The sequence below is a fragment of the Ciconia boyciana genome, chromosome 1, assembly GCF_034638445.1.
Source record: "Ciconia boyciana chromosome 1, ASM3463844v1, whole genome shotgun sequence".
Classification (NCBI taxonomy): Eukaryota; Metazoa; Chordata; class Aves; order Ciconiiformes; family Ciconiidae; genus Ciconia; species Ciconia boyciana.
This window is the reverse complement of record NC_132934.1, coordinates 205,716,395-205,731,411: the sequence shown is the minus strand read 5'-3', so window position 1 is coordinate 205,731,411 and position 15,017 is coordinate 205,716,395. Positions and strand designations below refer to the sequence as shown.

Here is a 15,017-nt window from a genome sequence, read left to right as displayed (position 1 = left end):
ATAATAGTCACTGTCTCTTCAAGAAATGGTAAAAAGAGAACAAAACACACAAAAACATGCAATTAAAAGTCAGTGTTGAAATTTCTGTTAAAGAATTAATCCTAGCACACTGGGTAACACTCCAACAACTCACTACAGACTACTGTGCTTTCTGGTGTAGCCACTGCATTTCCACAAGGAACAACCACAGTGTAAGTTAGCATAGCTCCAGCACAGTCAGTCTGTGCTTTTGCAGGATCCAAAAAAGTCTTACTGGACTTACACAGGCAATAGGAATTCAACAAAGTACTTTGAAGTCTGAAGAGATACTGAGATGGTATATGGGTCTCTGGGAATTCAGGAAAAGCCTAACCTACCTAGGCTCCTGAATTACACTCAGCAGGTTCAAAAAAATTTTATTCACACAACTTTAATTCACAGATTCTGTATGTAGCATTTGCAGTGAAATACAAGGGTTCTGCTACTTCTCTTGTATTTCTGGCTTTTTTTATAGCAACTCTCTACTGCCAACTCCATAATTATTGCAAAGAGATGCAAGGCTCCTCCTTTCCAACTCAAATCACCAGATTACAAAGCCTGTCTTGTTTTTGCCTCCTCTGTCCTTGGAGTCCTGATATTTTTTTTCTTGGATGTGCAGTGCACAGCTTCAGAAGGATGGGTAGAAAATGGTGTCTGCAAGTGAGGTGCCTGGTGTTGAGACATTCACTTGCAACGTGGAGGGGAGAGGATTCGGTGTCCCCTGTGCCCCTCCTCTGATTCACATGTTCATTAGCTGCTGATCTAGGATGAGCACTTCAAGAGAGGGAGTTTAGACACCCTTTTTTTGGCATTTCCCATAGGCCTAATATGCTGACAGCTGTTAAACATAACCTAATTCCCAAAGTAGTCCATTGACTTTATAAGAAATGTAGGCAGTAAATTAGCACGAAAAATTCCATTCCTTGAGCTGGACATGTAAGATTTAGCTTTTGCAGTGCTCAGCCTCTCAACAGATAAATCCCTTTGCTGACTGCCAGCTTATGGCAGATGTGTCCCAATTTAAGTGGGTAATTTCATAGATCCTCTGAGAAGAGAAAAGCAAATGAAATTTTTTTTTTCACCAAGACTGTTTGAGATTTAGAACATTATATCCTAAGTCTCAGATTGAGCCCTAGACTTTCACCCTTAAGACTTGACACCCCATTTGGATACAGGAATTAGACAGGCTGGCACCTAAAACCTAAGAGAGTCCCACTGTAGTAAGTGTCACTCACATCATATTTTAGGAGCCCTTAACAATACGTTGCTCTATATTTTTAACAAGGTCACTGGTCTATTCTATTAATAGACCACTGGTTAAAGCATTAACCAGAAAGTGGGAGATATAGAAGAAAAAATCTTTCTAGCCCAAGAGCTTATTCAGTCCTAGGACAGTGACCTAACTATGGTGATCAGGTGAAGAAACTCTCTTACAAGGTTCCTCTTCAGAAGCAATTGTCCCTATGTGTTCCCAGGCATGATAAGTAAAATCCTATAATGCAAATATAAGGGATCACCCTCACACAAGCAACCAGATTATGGTCAGCCACTGAGTGACTGCTTTCTAAATTAGTAAAACCACATCTGATCATTACCTGAACTTTATTTTTTAGCCAGTGTCAGAAGAGTTTCAGAATGGAGAAGGATTTGGATATATTGTAGCCTTCAGACCCAATGGAACACGTGGCTGGAAGGAAAAAATGGTGACATCTTCAGATGCCTCAAAGTTCATCTACAGAGATGAAAGTGTGCCACCTCTGACTCCTTTTGAGGTGAAAGTTGGTGTTTACAACAACAAAGGAGATGGCCCCTTCAGCCCTATTGTGGTCATCTGCTCAGCTGAAGGAGGTCAGTTCAACATGAAGTTAACTTGTATATTATGAACTATATTAAGCTATTTTTATATAATGTGTCCTATTGTGCTGGTTTTGGCTGGGATAGAGTTAATTTTCTTCACAGTAGCTAGTATGGGGCTGTGTTTTGGATTTGTGCGGGAAACAGTGTTGATAATACAGGGATGGTTTAGTTACTGCTGAGCAGTGCTTACACAGAGTCAAGGCCTTTTCTGCTTCTCACCCCACCCCACCAGCGAGTAGGGTGGGGGTGCACAAGGAGTTGGGAGGGGACACGGCTGGGACAGCTGACCCCAACTGACCAAAGGGATATTCCATACCATATGGCGTCATGGTCAGTATAGAAAGCTGGGGGAAGAAGAAGTAAGGGGGGGACGTTCGGAGCGATGGCGTTTGTCTTCCCAAGTAACCACTATGCATGATGGAGCCCTGCTTTCCTGGAGGTGGCTGAACACCTGCCTGCCCATGGGAAGGAGTGCATGAATTCCTTGTTTTGCTTTGCTTGTGTGCACAGGTTTTGCTTTACCTATTAGACCGTCTTTATCTCAACCCACGAGTTTTCTCACTTTAACACTTCTGATTCTCTTCCCCATCCCACTGGGGGGCAGGGAGAGAGCGGCTGTGTGGTGCTTAGCTGCTGGCTGGGGTTAAACCACGACAGTCCTTTTTGGTGCCCAACATGGGGCTCGAAGGGTTCAAGATAATGACAAATTTGATTGGAATGTGCTAGATTAGATTGATTTTATTGCTGTACTGCTGCACATGCTTTTTCATGTACACAAGCTATACCATGCTTTTTCAATCTTAAATTTCAAAATTCTTTGCAGAAGTGCTAAGTAACATTAAACATGTTTTGCAGAGAAGGAGGTCAACTAACTTGCCAAGGTTACCCAGAAAGCAATTACAAAGTTTAGGAATAGACTTCAAGATACCTCAGTCCTGATCAAAAAAAATCTCTTTTAATGAAGGTTCATCCCTAATATGAAATATGTAGTCTTAACTTTAAGTTGAGCTGCTTTAACAATGAGCAAAGAAAGGCTGATATTTTCTAATGTTTCTGAGGTTTATGATACTTTTTTAACGGGTCAATCAGACAACAGGTCAAAGACTAAATAAATTCACTTATGAATATTCATTTCCTGGTTTATGAACATTAAAAGTGCACAGAATGCAATTTTGTTCTTATTTTTATTCAGTTTTTTCTATTATTTTCTCTCTTTTTTAGTTTATTAGTATAAAAGTTCTGAATTTATGTTAATGTCCAAATATTCAATGTGAATTATAGGACTAGTTCAGAAGAACAAATGAAAAATGTTTCTTGAAAATTTCTATGTCAACTTGATATAACTCTCAACAGTATTTTGTGGGGAAAAAAAAAAAAGACTAATTTGTACTAGTAAAAGAAGTTGTTCTGTATTGACAGGAGCCGGTGTATGGAAATTTCCATACACGCAAAAGGTAAATAAATGTTATCCACGGGAATATTTTGAGCAGCTCCATTACTGGAAGTCCTATACTTCAGTTCTTCTTTACTATATTATCTTTGAGTTATCCCACTATCTCCTGTTAAGAGAATAAAAAAAGTACAGTCCTAGTACAGATGGGAGGAATGTCATGCTATCTCTACAAAAATGTAGTATGAAGATAATGGTATTTCATGTGAATCTGGAAAACATTAAATGCTCTTCCATATTAGCCCACAATAAATGTGTAACTTTGGAGCCATGATATAGCAGACTTTATCTACTAATATTCTCTCACAGTAATTATAGAGGTTGGAAATGATGTTTTTGCTAAAAGCAGTTCCAGTAATTTGTTTGTGTTCCACTGTTTGGAACAGCATTACCAACTATTCATATTATTATAAAAACAATTACATTTTAAAATTTAAAAATTGCCCAGTACAACTAGGACATTTTTACAGTTGACTTCCCTTTTCCACAATGGAAAATGATACTGTGAGACCGATGGTGATGTTTTTATTATTTAACAATTTCATGCTCTAATCAGAAAGTTCAATAAAAATAGAGTTTTGTAAGGGAAGGGAGACAAAACCTTAATGGATTTTTTTTGAAATAGCAAAAGCTATTTTAACAAAAGCTGAACGCTGAACTGTAATAAGTAGTCCTTTGCTTGTTATTTGGACAAGACTGGAAATGGAATAATCAGTAATATATAAATCAATTTTTCTAACATTTCTTTTAAAATATGAACTTTACAAATCATCTTAATAGAATTATGAAAATTAACTTTCTCTCTATGCTCCCAAGGACCATCTCTAGACACCAACTTTTCTGATTATAATTCAGTTACTTGAAAGTCCCCACCCATCATAGCTTTCCTAATTCAGTCTCTGTATGTGTCTGTACATTAGACTTTCCTTTGGTAAGAGGAATTCTATGGGGCGAAATACTTTATAAGACTTATATTTGAGGAAAAAATATGCGATGCTGTAACAATACAGTGCAAAATTAATTTATAAAAAGCTTTTCTCCAGAATAACCCTAGGTGATATACTGAAAATTTAAAGGAATAATGAAACAGTTTATTACAGCTAAATTCTGGGCCATAGGGAGACTGAGGACAATAGACATTTCAGCTTGCTATGAAAAACGGGGGAACTGGTTTTGAAAGAGGCATGGACTTTCACACTTAAGGAACTAAACAACTGAAGACACATTTTTTCAAGGATTTCTATTGAAGAAGAGGAGATATTAAATAAAGATTGACAGTACAATATATTATGGTCCTAGGGCTGATCCAGCAAACCCTTAGCTGACTTGCTTTTCCTCACACACTCAGTTCTGCAAACATCTAGAATAAAGGTCTAAGATAAAATTATTAAAAGTTAAAGAAACTTTATGTTACATATTGAAAGGCTCCCCACATCTACAGATGGATCTACAATTGTTTACTGACATAACAAATTTGTCTAAGGAAGTCTAAAACCTGTTGCCTCTGCTAAGCACACAGAAAAAAACAGGAGTTTCAATAGGACAGGTTCTGAACAAGGAAGACATTTCTCATTTATTAAGAATGAATGCATCTCTCTTTTCTGTGTGACTGTGACTGCATATTGTGTACTCTCTGATCTATACTCAGAGCCCATTTGTGGTGGCTCTGAGCTGTGCCTAGGCAAGCAGCTTGGCAGGTGGTATTGAGTAAGATGTTCCCCTTTGTGAACACAACTGACTGCCCTCTGATTACATGAAGTGTCTCTGACAGAGGCAAAAGGCTTAAAAAAATGACCTTCCAGTGAGTAAAGAATCTCAGAAAACATGAGCAAATCACTGAGCTCTTTTTCATAAGTAGAGGGGCTAATCCTTCTGTCTCTAAGTCAGATATTTAGAAGATAATATGATACCAATGGTTGCTGAAGGATCAATGACGGTGATTGATAACCCAAAGTTGAAGGGGGGAAAAAGCCTGACTGGTTATAGATAATTTAAGACATTTCTTCTCCTTCATTGGCCTTTTGACTTCATAGGAAACATCACCAGGATAGAGCTCATGGGAGAGACTATCCGGGAGCTAAAGTTGCAGATGACTGTAACGGAGGAATAGAGAATAGAATGGAGAAGCAGATAAAAAGGCTGTACAAAACTAGCTGGATAACCCAGGAGGAAAAAAAGCAAATGTGACCCTCTGGAAAAGATGGCTTAATGCAGTAGAAAAGTTTGAAGGAGTCTTTCCTGGAGATCTTGGGAAAGGAAGAAAGCAAACAATCAAGGAGAGAAGAAGAAAAAGAGAGGTCAGATGTTTTAGTGAAGTAAAAGAGATGATGAGAGCCAGGGACCAGTTCTGAAGAGGGAATGAGGATGATACACAGAAGATGCAGGATAGAAAAAAAGATGCACAACTATCTTCAATAAGAAGGCAGAACAGAAGGACACAACAGACATGTTCCAGCACCAGGGAAACACAAGCCTGAGCCTTTCATAAAGGAACCCTTTAATAAGAGAAAGAGACACCAGAGCACATGGAGAGCACAGCAAGTTAGGCTGCCTGCCAGAAGAAAGGTTGTCATGTGCAGGCCTGAGCCTGAAAAGGAACATGAAGAGAGCAGGGAGAAATCTTCTGTACTTTCTGCCAGGAAATGGTATCAGATTCATGCTAGAACATACTGAAACAAAGCACTGAACTTCAGTGCAGGCACAGATGATTTTGATCTATAGAGAATAAAAATTGTAAAGGCACAAGATATTGAAAACAAAACAATGAACAAAAGCAGTGTTAAGCACTGTTTGTTTTAACATTTATATATTCTTTGAAGATTTTTCTTGATGGCTACATTCCACTTAAAACCTGAGGGACTAAGAATGCCAAGACTACTAATACAAGCTTTCAGTATCAGGGAAATCATATGCAATCTCTGTGTGTGGTTTTAATTCACTGGAAGAGGAAAACTGGGAAAATCAGAAATATAGCAATGGAGAAGGAAATATGAGAGCGTAAAGTTATGATTGCAAGAAGACGGAAAAGGCTGTACTGATAAGAGTGATGGCCAGGTAGGCTTGCTTTAGCAAGCACAACTAGACAAAGTATGAGCCACATAGGAAAGACAAAACAAAAGTAAAAATGGTTGGATGTCATAACATGCTGATGATGTGATAACACATCAGGAAATACAAAACCAGTGTTTGGATAAAACCCAATACCCTTTGGTTCCACGTCATTTTGGAAAAAGACAATTAAAGAAACTGGGAGTTCAACTAGAGGTCAGTTGCTGATGGCCCTGATAAATTTGGATGCTGAGAAAGACCTTTCCAATTTTAGATAAATATTACAGGACACTGTTATTTATGAGAGAATTTAGCTGCTCAGAGTAGCTTGGATAGTAAATACAACTAATGTCCTTGTGTTCCGGCTGTGATAATTAGCAGATCTTTATCCAGTACTGACTAACAGAGAAGACATAATGGTACTATAGTCTAGTTTTGATGAATAATTAAGACACTACAGAAAAGCTGATCATAACAAATAAAAGTGGAATAAGTCGTCATTAAATAGCAGGAAATTATTTAATAAGACGGAATTAACAGTTGAGACTAGAAATGAAAGTGTTTTGGAATGTCTCTGAGCCAAAGTTGTAAAATCTACCTGAACTTTATACTGCAAGAAATGGTATATTTCTAAGGTAGTACATTACATCTGAGGATCTAGACATGTACCCACTAAAAGATATTCAGAATAAGTAAAAAGCATACATAATAAAATCCGAATAATGTAAAGGGTAAGAATAACACAAGTATTGCCAAAAATAAAGGTGAAAAAAGATTTTTTAAAAGTTAGGAAAGTATATAAAGCAGGAAAAAAATGTAAAGTAAATAAGGGATTGATCTTAAAGATAACCAAGGAATGGAACAACAATAATGAAATAATTTATAATTTATTTTGAATAAATAAGATGATATAAACAGGATAGCTAATAAGAATCTGAAAGTGCAAATTTTTACATCTGTAGTGAAAACTTCTGGTATTGTCAAGTGCTCAGAAATTCAACCCTTTCCAATTTGAGCAATGCAGAATTTGCTGTTAAAATGTACCATAAATGAAATTTAATCTGTTTTTCTATTAATGACTGCCATGGATGGTGAGAGCTAGTCCTCTTTATATGCTCAAGGACCTGGGGCAAGATCTTTTCCATCCCAAAATAATGAATACAAATAATAGTTGGCAAAAAAAAATTAATTTATCTATCCAGAAAAAAAGTATTTCTGTACAAGTGCAGAAAAAAAATACCTTTACCACCAGACTTGCAAAAGGCTTGGAAGGTTACTGGCAGAATTTCTTAAGGATCAGTCTTAAATCATATATATTTAATATTCATAATGCTAATAGAAGAGCTGGTTATGATATTGCTATTATTACAACTTCAGGATGCACTGTCAATACATAGGGAAAATGTGAATTAGAGGACTTGAGGAAAAGGAACATGAATGACATACAAGTGCTAGGTCAAATACATAAGGAGTAGTAACAAGCCAGTCCATTACAATATGGGAACCTAGTAGCTAAAACCTACACACAAGAAAGACTCAAACGTTTTAACTTGTATCAGGACTGTCGTGGTTTAGCCCCAGCCGGCAGCTAAGCACCACACAGCCGCTCGCTCACTCCCCCCCCGGTGGGATGGGGGAGAGAATCGGAAGAGCAAAAGTAAGAAAACTCGTGGGTTGACATAAGAACAGTTTAATAATTAGAACAAAATAATAGTATTAATAATGATGAATTGTAATGAGAAGGAAAACAATGAGAGAGAGAGAGGAACAAACCCAAGGGAGGGAAAAAAGGGGAAAACAAACAAAAAAAATTATACAACTGCTCACCACCCGCCGACCGACACCCAGCCAGTCCCCAAGCAGCGATTGCTAACCCCCAGCCAACTCCCCCAGTTTCTATACTGGGCATGACATCATATGGTATGGAATAGCCCTTTGGTCAGTTTGGATCAACTATCCTGGCTGTGCCCCCTCCCATTTCTTGGGCACCTGGCAGAGCATGGGAAGCGGAAAAAAAAAAAAGTCCTTGACCAGTGTAAACACCGCTTAGCGACAGCCAAAACATCAGCGTGTTATCAATATTATTTTCATACTAAAATCCAAAGCACAGCACTATACCAGCTACTGGGAAGAAAATTAACTCTATCCCAGCCGAAACCAGGACAGTATCATTCTGATAAGACTATCACAAAGCTTTGCTAAAATCTTATCTACAGTTCTGGTTGCTCATGCTCAACAAAGAATTCAAGATTATCCAGGTACAAAGAACTAACAGGATCATCAGGAAATGAGCAGAAACTAGAAGAGCTTGTTTCTTTCGTCCTAGTAAAAAAAAGCTGCATTTGGATAAGATGCTGTCTGCAAATCAGGGAAATTATTAGGGATGAAGAGTTTTTAAAGGTAAAGGACAATGATGCAGCATCTTTTTTTTTTTAGCAAATAAAACAAGCCAGCCATTCTTTATACTTGAAGCCAACTGGACAAAAAGGGTTCACATCTGCACACTTGAACAGTCACTCTCCAGACTGTGGCTGCATCCATACATGTTCTGGGAACCATCCCTTCTCCATCCCTGGCCAGGCACCAGCATATTCCTGGGCGTATTTTGGGGCAGCACTAATTGGCCACAGTCAGTACTTCACCATGGATCATGCTACCTATTTCATGCTATGGACAACTATATGTCCATGCTCAGGCTGGTGCCTTGTCTCCCTGTCCCTGTTTAGTTTACAAGTATAGGCACAGCCTATCAGCACAAGAAGTACGAATTAGAATACATGTAGTATAGAAATAGGTGAGAATATAAAAGGAAATAGAAATAAGTTTCTGGGAGAAACAGGGAACTCAACTGCTTTCAAGATGAATTAGGTCTTTTATAAAGGTTTTTTTAATGATTGCCACAATGGGAGAAACAGAATCATTTCTGTTAGTTTCAGTATCTATCTTCTCCTTCAGGCACCTGACGAAATTACCTTCACGAAAATTGAAAGTTCTATAATTTTGATAAACAGTGTAGTGAGTACTACTAAAAACTTCTAGATATGAAAAAGAAAGCCCTGAGCAGTACAAGGTAAAACCTGAAGACTCTCAGTCTTGCTGTTTAAAACCTCTTGAGGGACCCCAGATGCACTTCTTTAATACATACAAGACGCAAAGATACTGCACAGAGCTTTTGTTCTTGCTTTGTATGGATTTGTACTAATTCATTGAGCCAATGGAGAACCAAAGCTCTCAGTTATCTGAAAGGCAAAGGGCCATATAACAGCCTTTGCAATTTTGTTCCTTCATAACTTTAAGAAGTTTTGCATCAGGCCAGCTAGTGGATGATGTGATATTAAAGAAGACACTGCAGAGTGAAGGACTGTTCTGGTTAGGCCCATCTCCCCTCACTTTTCACCCTGGGCCCTTATTTAAACAAATAAATTACCTTTTCCTTTTCATTTAGAGGAAAGAATATGCAATTACACACTTCTAAATATAGCCTCTATGTCTTTAATTAAAATCTTACATTCATGAAGTGAAGTCCTGTGGTTCATTTCATAGCTAAAGCTGAGCTCCTTGGTGTTTAGGCGAACCTGAAAATTAATAAATTGGCATATTAGCTGTAAACTACAGTGGATTATTTCCTGTTTCTGCCAGCTGATCCATCTGGATTAGATCCTGTAAAAGTTCAGCTAGAGCTGTCTCCACTGATTTTTTAAAGAATGAAATCACAGTCCTGACATGTAAGAGTTTATTAAGCATTCCTTTTATTGATGCCACTAGTCCCCATAGGAAGTCAGATGTGCAATCAATATAATAGGCATATCCCCTCCTCCCGTGCTGAGGATAACTCTGGCTGCCACATCACTTGGTGGAAATGTACCACTTATATTCATGAAGATGGCAATGATCCTCTGAACTTTTAATCTAACACAGCCTGAATTTTATCAGTCTACTTGTACAACTTCTACTTGCATGCCAAGGTGAGCGAGCCATGTGTAGGTGACGTGTAGGCAAAGCCTTCGTGGAATAAGGCAGCTCCTTATTCCCACTTGACGCTCCACTGTGTAATAAACCTGGGTTATTCCATGGAGAAGGCAGAGCCACAGCAGGATGTATACCATGAGCAAGCGTGCAGCAGAGCAGCATTACAGGACTAGGCTTCAGAAGCTCTACCTGACAAGTAAGGGTACTTCACCACTACATAAAAGAGGTCCAGGTCCAGCACTGCAGGCCTGATCACTGCTTCACTGCTAGCTCATTTCCTCATCCTTCTAATTTTTCTCTGTTTTAAAGTCCTCTGCAAAGACCCTGGTCAGAGAGAAGGTGAAAATAGAAAGGACTTGAGGAAAAGTGAGAAGTCCAAGGGCCTGTCCAGGAAACAACCAGTCATCTCATTTTTGGAAATCAGACAACTTTTCCCTTTCTAGCACAAGATTCTGGAGAAAGTCTGCAAGAAGCCATGCCACCACAGATCTGGTGGAGTCCCAAACCAGGGACACACATCAAACAGGCTGAGAGGTGGAGCTGAGCATAATGACTCTTGGCTTTTCTCAGGAATGGAAACAGTTTACTGGAGGTCCCCTGATTTGGAAGATTTTGGCTATTTCCAGCAAGGGAGCAAATGCTACCACTTTCTTTACCTACAGGTTGACACCAGAGGGATGACTCCTCATGATTTTCCTTCTGATAGATCTCTTGTGCATTTTTCACAGAAAGGAATTATCACAGTCATGGGTCCTGACTGAAGGCCCGAAATCTCAACTATGTGGCATTGCCTGGAGTTATAATGCAATTACCCAGGCTGAGGTTTTTAGCTTCAAATGAGAGCTCAGATTTTGAATTAGGGCAGTGTGTAAAAATCCTTTCTGGAGACAAAATGAGAAGTGAATGGATATTAAGTGATTGGATGAGGAGTCCTGACTGAGGCTCTGTTCCACAGGAGAGTTAAAACAACATAAACATGAATAGGCCCTTGAACTTTTTTTTTTAAGTTAATTCATGTGGAAATCTTTAAGGATGAATATTTCAGAAAAACAGATCAGTTTAGGGTCATAAATAGGGAGAACACAATGAGGCTAGTAACTAACCAGTATCAAAATTCAGGATCCCCTCTCTGAACATCAGATCAATGTAATTAGTGTAATTCCTTGTCCTGCTTTATTATAGCCATCCCAAAGACCTACAGATTGAACATGTTTCCTTAAAGTGTGATTGCAGCACATGGAAAGGCAATGTTTTGTGGACATTACATACAGCCTTTTGAGAACTTGCTGCACTGCATCTTTAATTCAATCAGGGAATATTAAAGGGACCATTAAAGACGCTGGCCCTTTTTTTTCAAATCAGTATGACCTCAGGCAGACACCAATAGCTTTAGCATAATGCCAAGATATTAAGAAAATAATATGATTGTAACATCAGTGACCGTTATAGAAAAACCTAATGAACCTGTCAAACTTACCATTAGTTTTAGACACACAGAATAAAGCATGACATTGGAGTGAACCATGGACTGTATTATATCACCAGAAATTATATGGTCCTCATCTTATCTGAATCAATAAAAAATGCTATTTAGTCTCCATAAACTTTCAGACAGTTATAGTATAACTTATTCCTAAATATATAATTTCTGTTCTTTTGCTGAACACTTACATTGTCAATTTCTAATATCAGTGAAACTGCAGTGAATAATTTCTGGATATGTAAGAAACACATTTTCTTCACATAAAAAAATCCAAACTATTTCTACTGCATTTGTTGAAAACAATTTTTAAAAACATCAGAAAATATTCTGTGTTTCTATTCTGAGCAATACATAAACCACCCCTAGTGAACACTATGAAGAGGAAATGATTTCTACATTTATAGAAAGTGTAAAGGCTGCCAACCAACATTCTGTGTACATCTAAAATTATTTATGCCACTGCAATCTTTTCTGACAACAAGGTAATTGCTTCAACAATAGAAAAACTAGAAAATAGCTTTTGTCACAAAAATCTTAGTAGTACATAAAATAGAAAGCAGGGTGTAACTATCGAACAGAAAATCATATTATGAGGAATATATTTCTTCATAGCACAATTTTTTCAGTATTGAATACAGAATATCATTTCACTTATTCCTGGAGATATTTTTTTATTCTTTGTTACTTGAAAAGTTCCATATATATTTTATACTTATTAGAAATATTCATTGTTGGTGAACACCATTTTGCATCACATCAGAAATGCTTCTTTTCTTTAGAAGTAAATAAAAAAGAAGATCAAAAAGAGCTGCAAACATTAAAAATCTGACATCAAAAAGGATGAAAAATTCATACGAGCCATGTCAGAGACAAAGTGTAGGGCAGCAGTGCCAGAACAATGCCTGCAATATGATCAGAGAAAGGAGGGTAGCTAATGAGTCAAGACTGATACTAGGCATCTTACTAAGGCAGTTTGACCACTGAGAAAAATGTATCATTTTAACTCAGGCTGTTTCATAAGGAAACGCCTTTTCTGTAACCCTGTTAAATGAGCCCCCCAAAAAACATTATTTTAGAAAGCTCTTTGATGTGCCTCTCTATAACATAAAAGCCAGGACCTCTGCCTGCCCTTCAAGAGCAGATCAACACATTAGAAATGTAATGAGGAACATCAGGCCAAGGAAGAAATCACAGGCTCTGCGACCGCAGGGGAATGTGAATTCACCTTTCTGCTGAGCAAGTGAATTACACCAGAATGGTGGAGAAATACCACTACTGTATCTGTGTTCAAGGCTTGTCTCCACAGCTTGTCGTTAGCAAATTGTCAGTAATATTTAGGTAATAAAGCAAAAGATCCAAAGGATTCCTTAACTCATGTCTGAGTTTGATATGTGACAATTTTTGGACACTCTTCACTCCCAATGCACTAGCTGGTGATACAAATTGGTGGTATGCTCAATGGCCTGTCATGGCAGATTTCTATGTACGTTTACCCAGATTACTTCCCAGCCACCGAAAGAAGTTGGACCTCTGTAAAGTGTTCAATGATATGAAAGTGCAAAGTAAAAGGTTCCTGTGGCAACACTTCTGTGCAGGTGTGATACGTAAAGCATCCTGCAGCCCTACGCCTCCAGTGTGCACCCTGGCCATCGCCCAGCAGCACCGAAGGACACCCGCCCTGGTCGGAGGGCAGGGAGGGTCCTCTGCTCCAGATAACCAGAAGGCCAGGACTGCAGAGTGTCCTATGAATAGCATGGAGATAGAAACATGGACATAGGGCCAACAGTAACAACACAGCTAACCAGAGGGACAAAGCCTAGGTCTTAATGCCTTCTTTAGAAAAGTGTGCATCCCAGGCCTAAATCGGTAAATGCTTCACATCAGAGAGAACATGGCATGCCCCAGACACTGGTGCCTGTGACTTCAAGGACATAACTTAAATTTCTAAAATTTCTTTTACGTAGCATTTCACTACAGCTCTGGGTATCACTTGTTACTCGTTATAACCCCGGAGCAGGACTGACTGAGCACCCTAGCAAGGTATCGCTCATCCTGAGCTGACAGAATGGCACTAAAAAGCCAGGAAGAGAATGAATGCTCCATTTACTGCTGAAGTTAGGCTAATCAAGGGCTATGAAAGGGAAGTGTGGAGGGGGGCATTTGCAAATGTTAAAGTTTTTTTTTAAGAATCATAAACAAGAGATTCTGTCACAGTTTGCTGCGCCCGTCATCAGTGATGAGATATTGATGTAGCATGACACAAATAAAGAAATACAACAATAATAATCTCTTCATCTTGTTCAGTTTTTCATGTTCCCCGTAAGTGTCATACCTTCTTGTGAGTATTAAAGTAGAATAAAGGAAGTAAATGACAGTTTCAGATGGAGTGTTTTTGATAAATACAAGCTGTTACAGTGGAGGTTTATTGTTTCAATTTTTCTTAATACAGAACCCACTGCTGCTCCCATCGATGTCAAAGCTACGAGTTTGTCTGTATCAGAGATTCTTGTTGCGTGGAAACATATTAAAGAAAGTCTAGGAAGACCACAGGGATTTGAGGTATGAACACAGAATATCATAATGAGAAGTCTTGTTGCTTTTGCTAGCATTGCATTCTGTTAACGTGCAGTAGTGAAACTTCAACAGAAATTATGCTCGGTTTAGCATATATATGACTAGCTGTAGAACAACGGTCACAGCTGTAGCACCGGAACATCTTTTATTTATTTGTGCTTGAAAACTGTTCAACACCAGTTCTTATAACATCTCTTTGACACTTCAAAAAGAGCTGAAAAAATTCAAGTGACCCAGCATGCCTCTTTCATAGGCTAGGGAAGATTAGGTATTGACTGTTTCCAGCTCTAAGTGACCAGTTCAAACTAGTTATTTACTGAGAGCAATCAACACCGAGAAAGGAAAGAGCCTCTGCCACCCATGTGCTCTCATCCGGCAGTGGCCGGGGGACATCTGCTGGGCGGATCATAAAAGGTTGGATGTCAGGAGGGGAAGCAGCAGCCATACCGTCCGCAAATAAAGTTCTGCTTAGAGACAGCCCTTCCTGACCTGGGAAAGAGAATGGGCCCTGGCAATGGACCTTCTTGCACTTTTGGATCCATTTGTAGCTTTGGATCCAGTTTACAATCCAAACCTCCAGGAACAGATTAGATCTAGGACTAAACCTATCCTTTGGGG

At 38.7% G+C, this 15,017-nt stretch overlaps 1 protein-coding gene across 1 annotated transcript in view; it reads left to right on the top strand.

Moving 5' to 3' along the window:
- Positions 1-15,017, top strand: part of CNTN5 (contactin 5) — a 270,290-nt gene that overhangs the window by 243,453 nt on the left and 11,820 nt on the right. The window contains exons 18-19 of the mRNA XM_072858415.1: positions 1,632-1,866; positions 14,275-14,384. Coding sequence (XP_072714516.1) covers positions 1,632-1,866; positions 14,275-14,384 — 345 coding nt within the window. The remainder of the gene's footprint in view (positions 1-1,631; positions 1,867-14,274; positions 14,385-15,017) is intronic.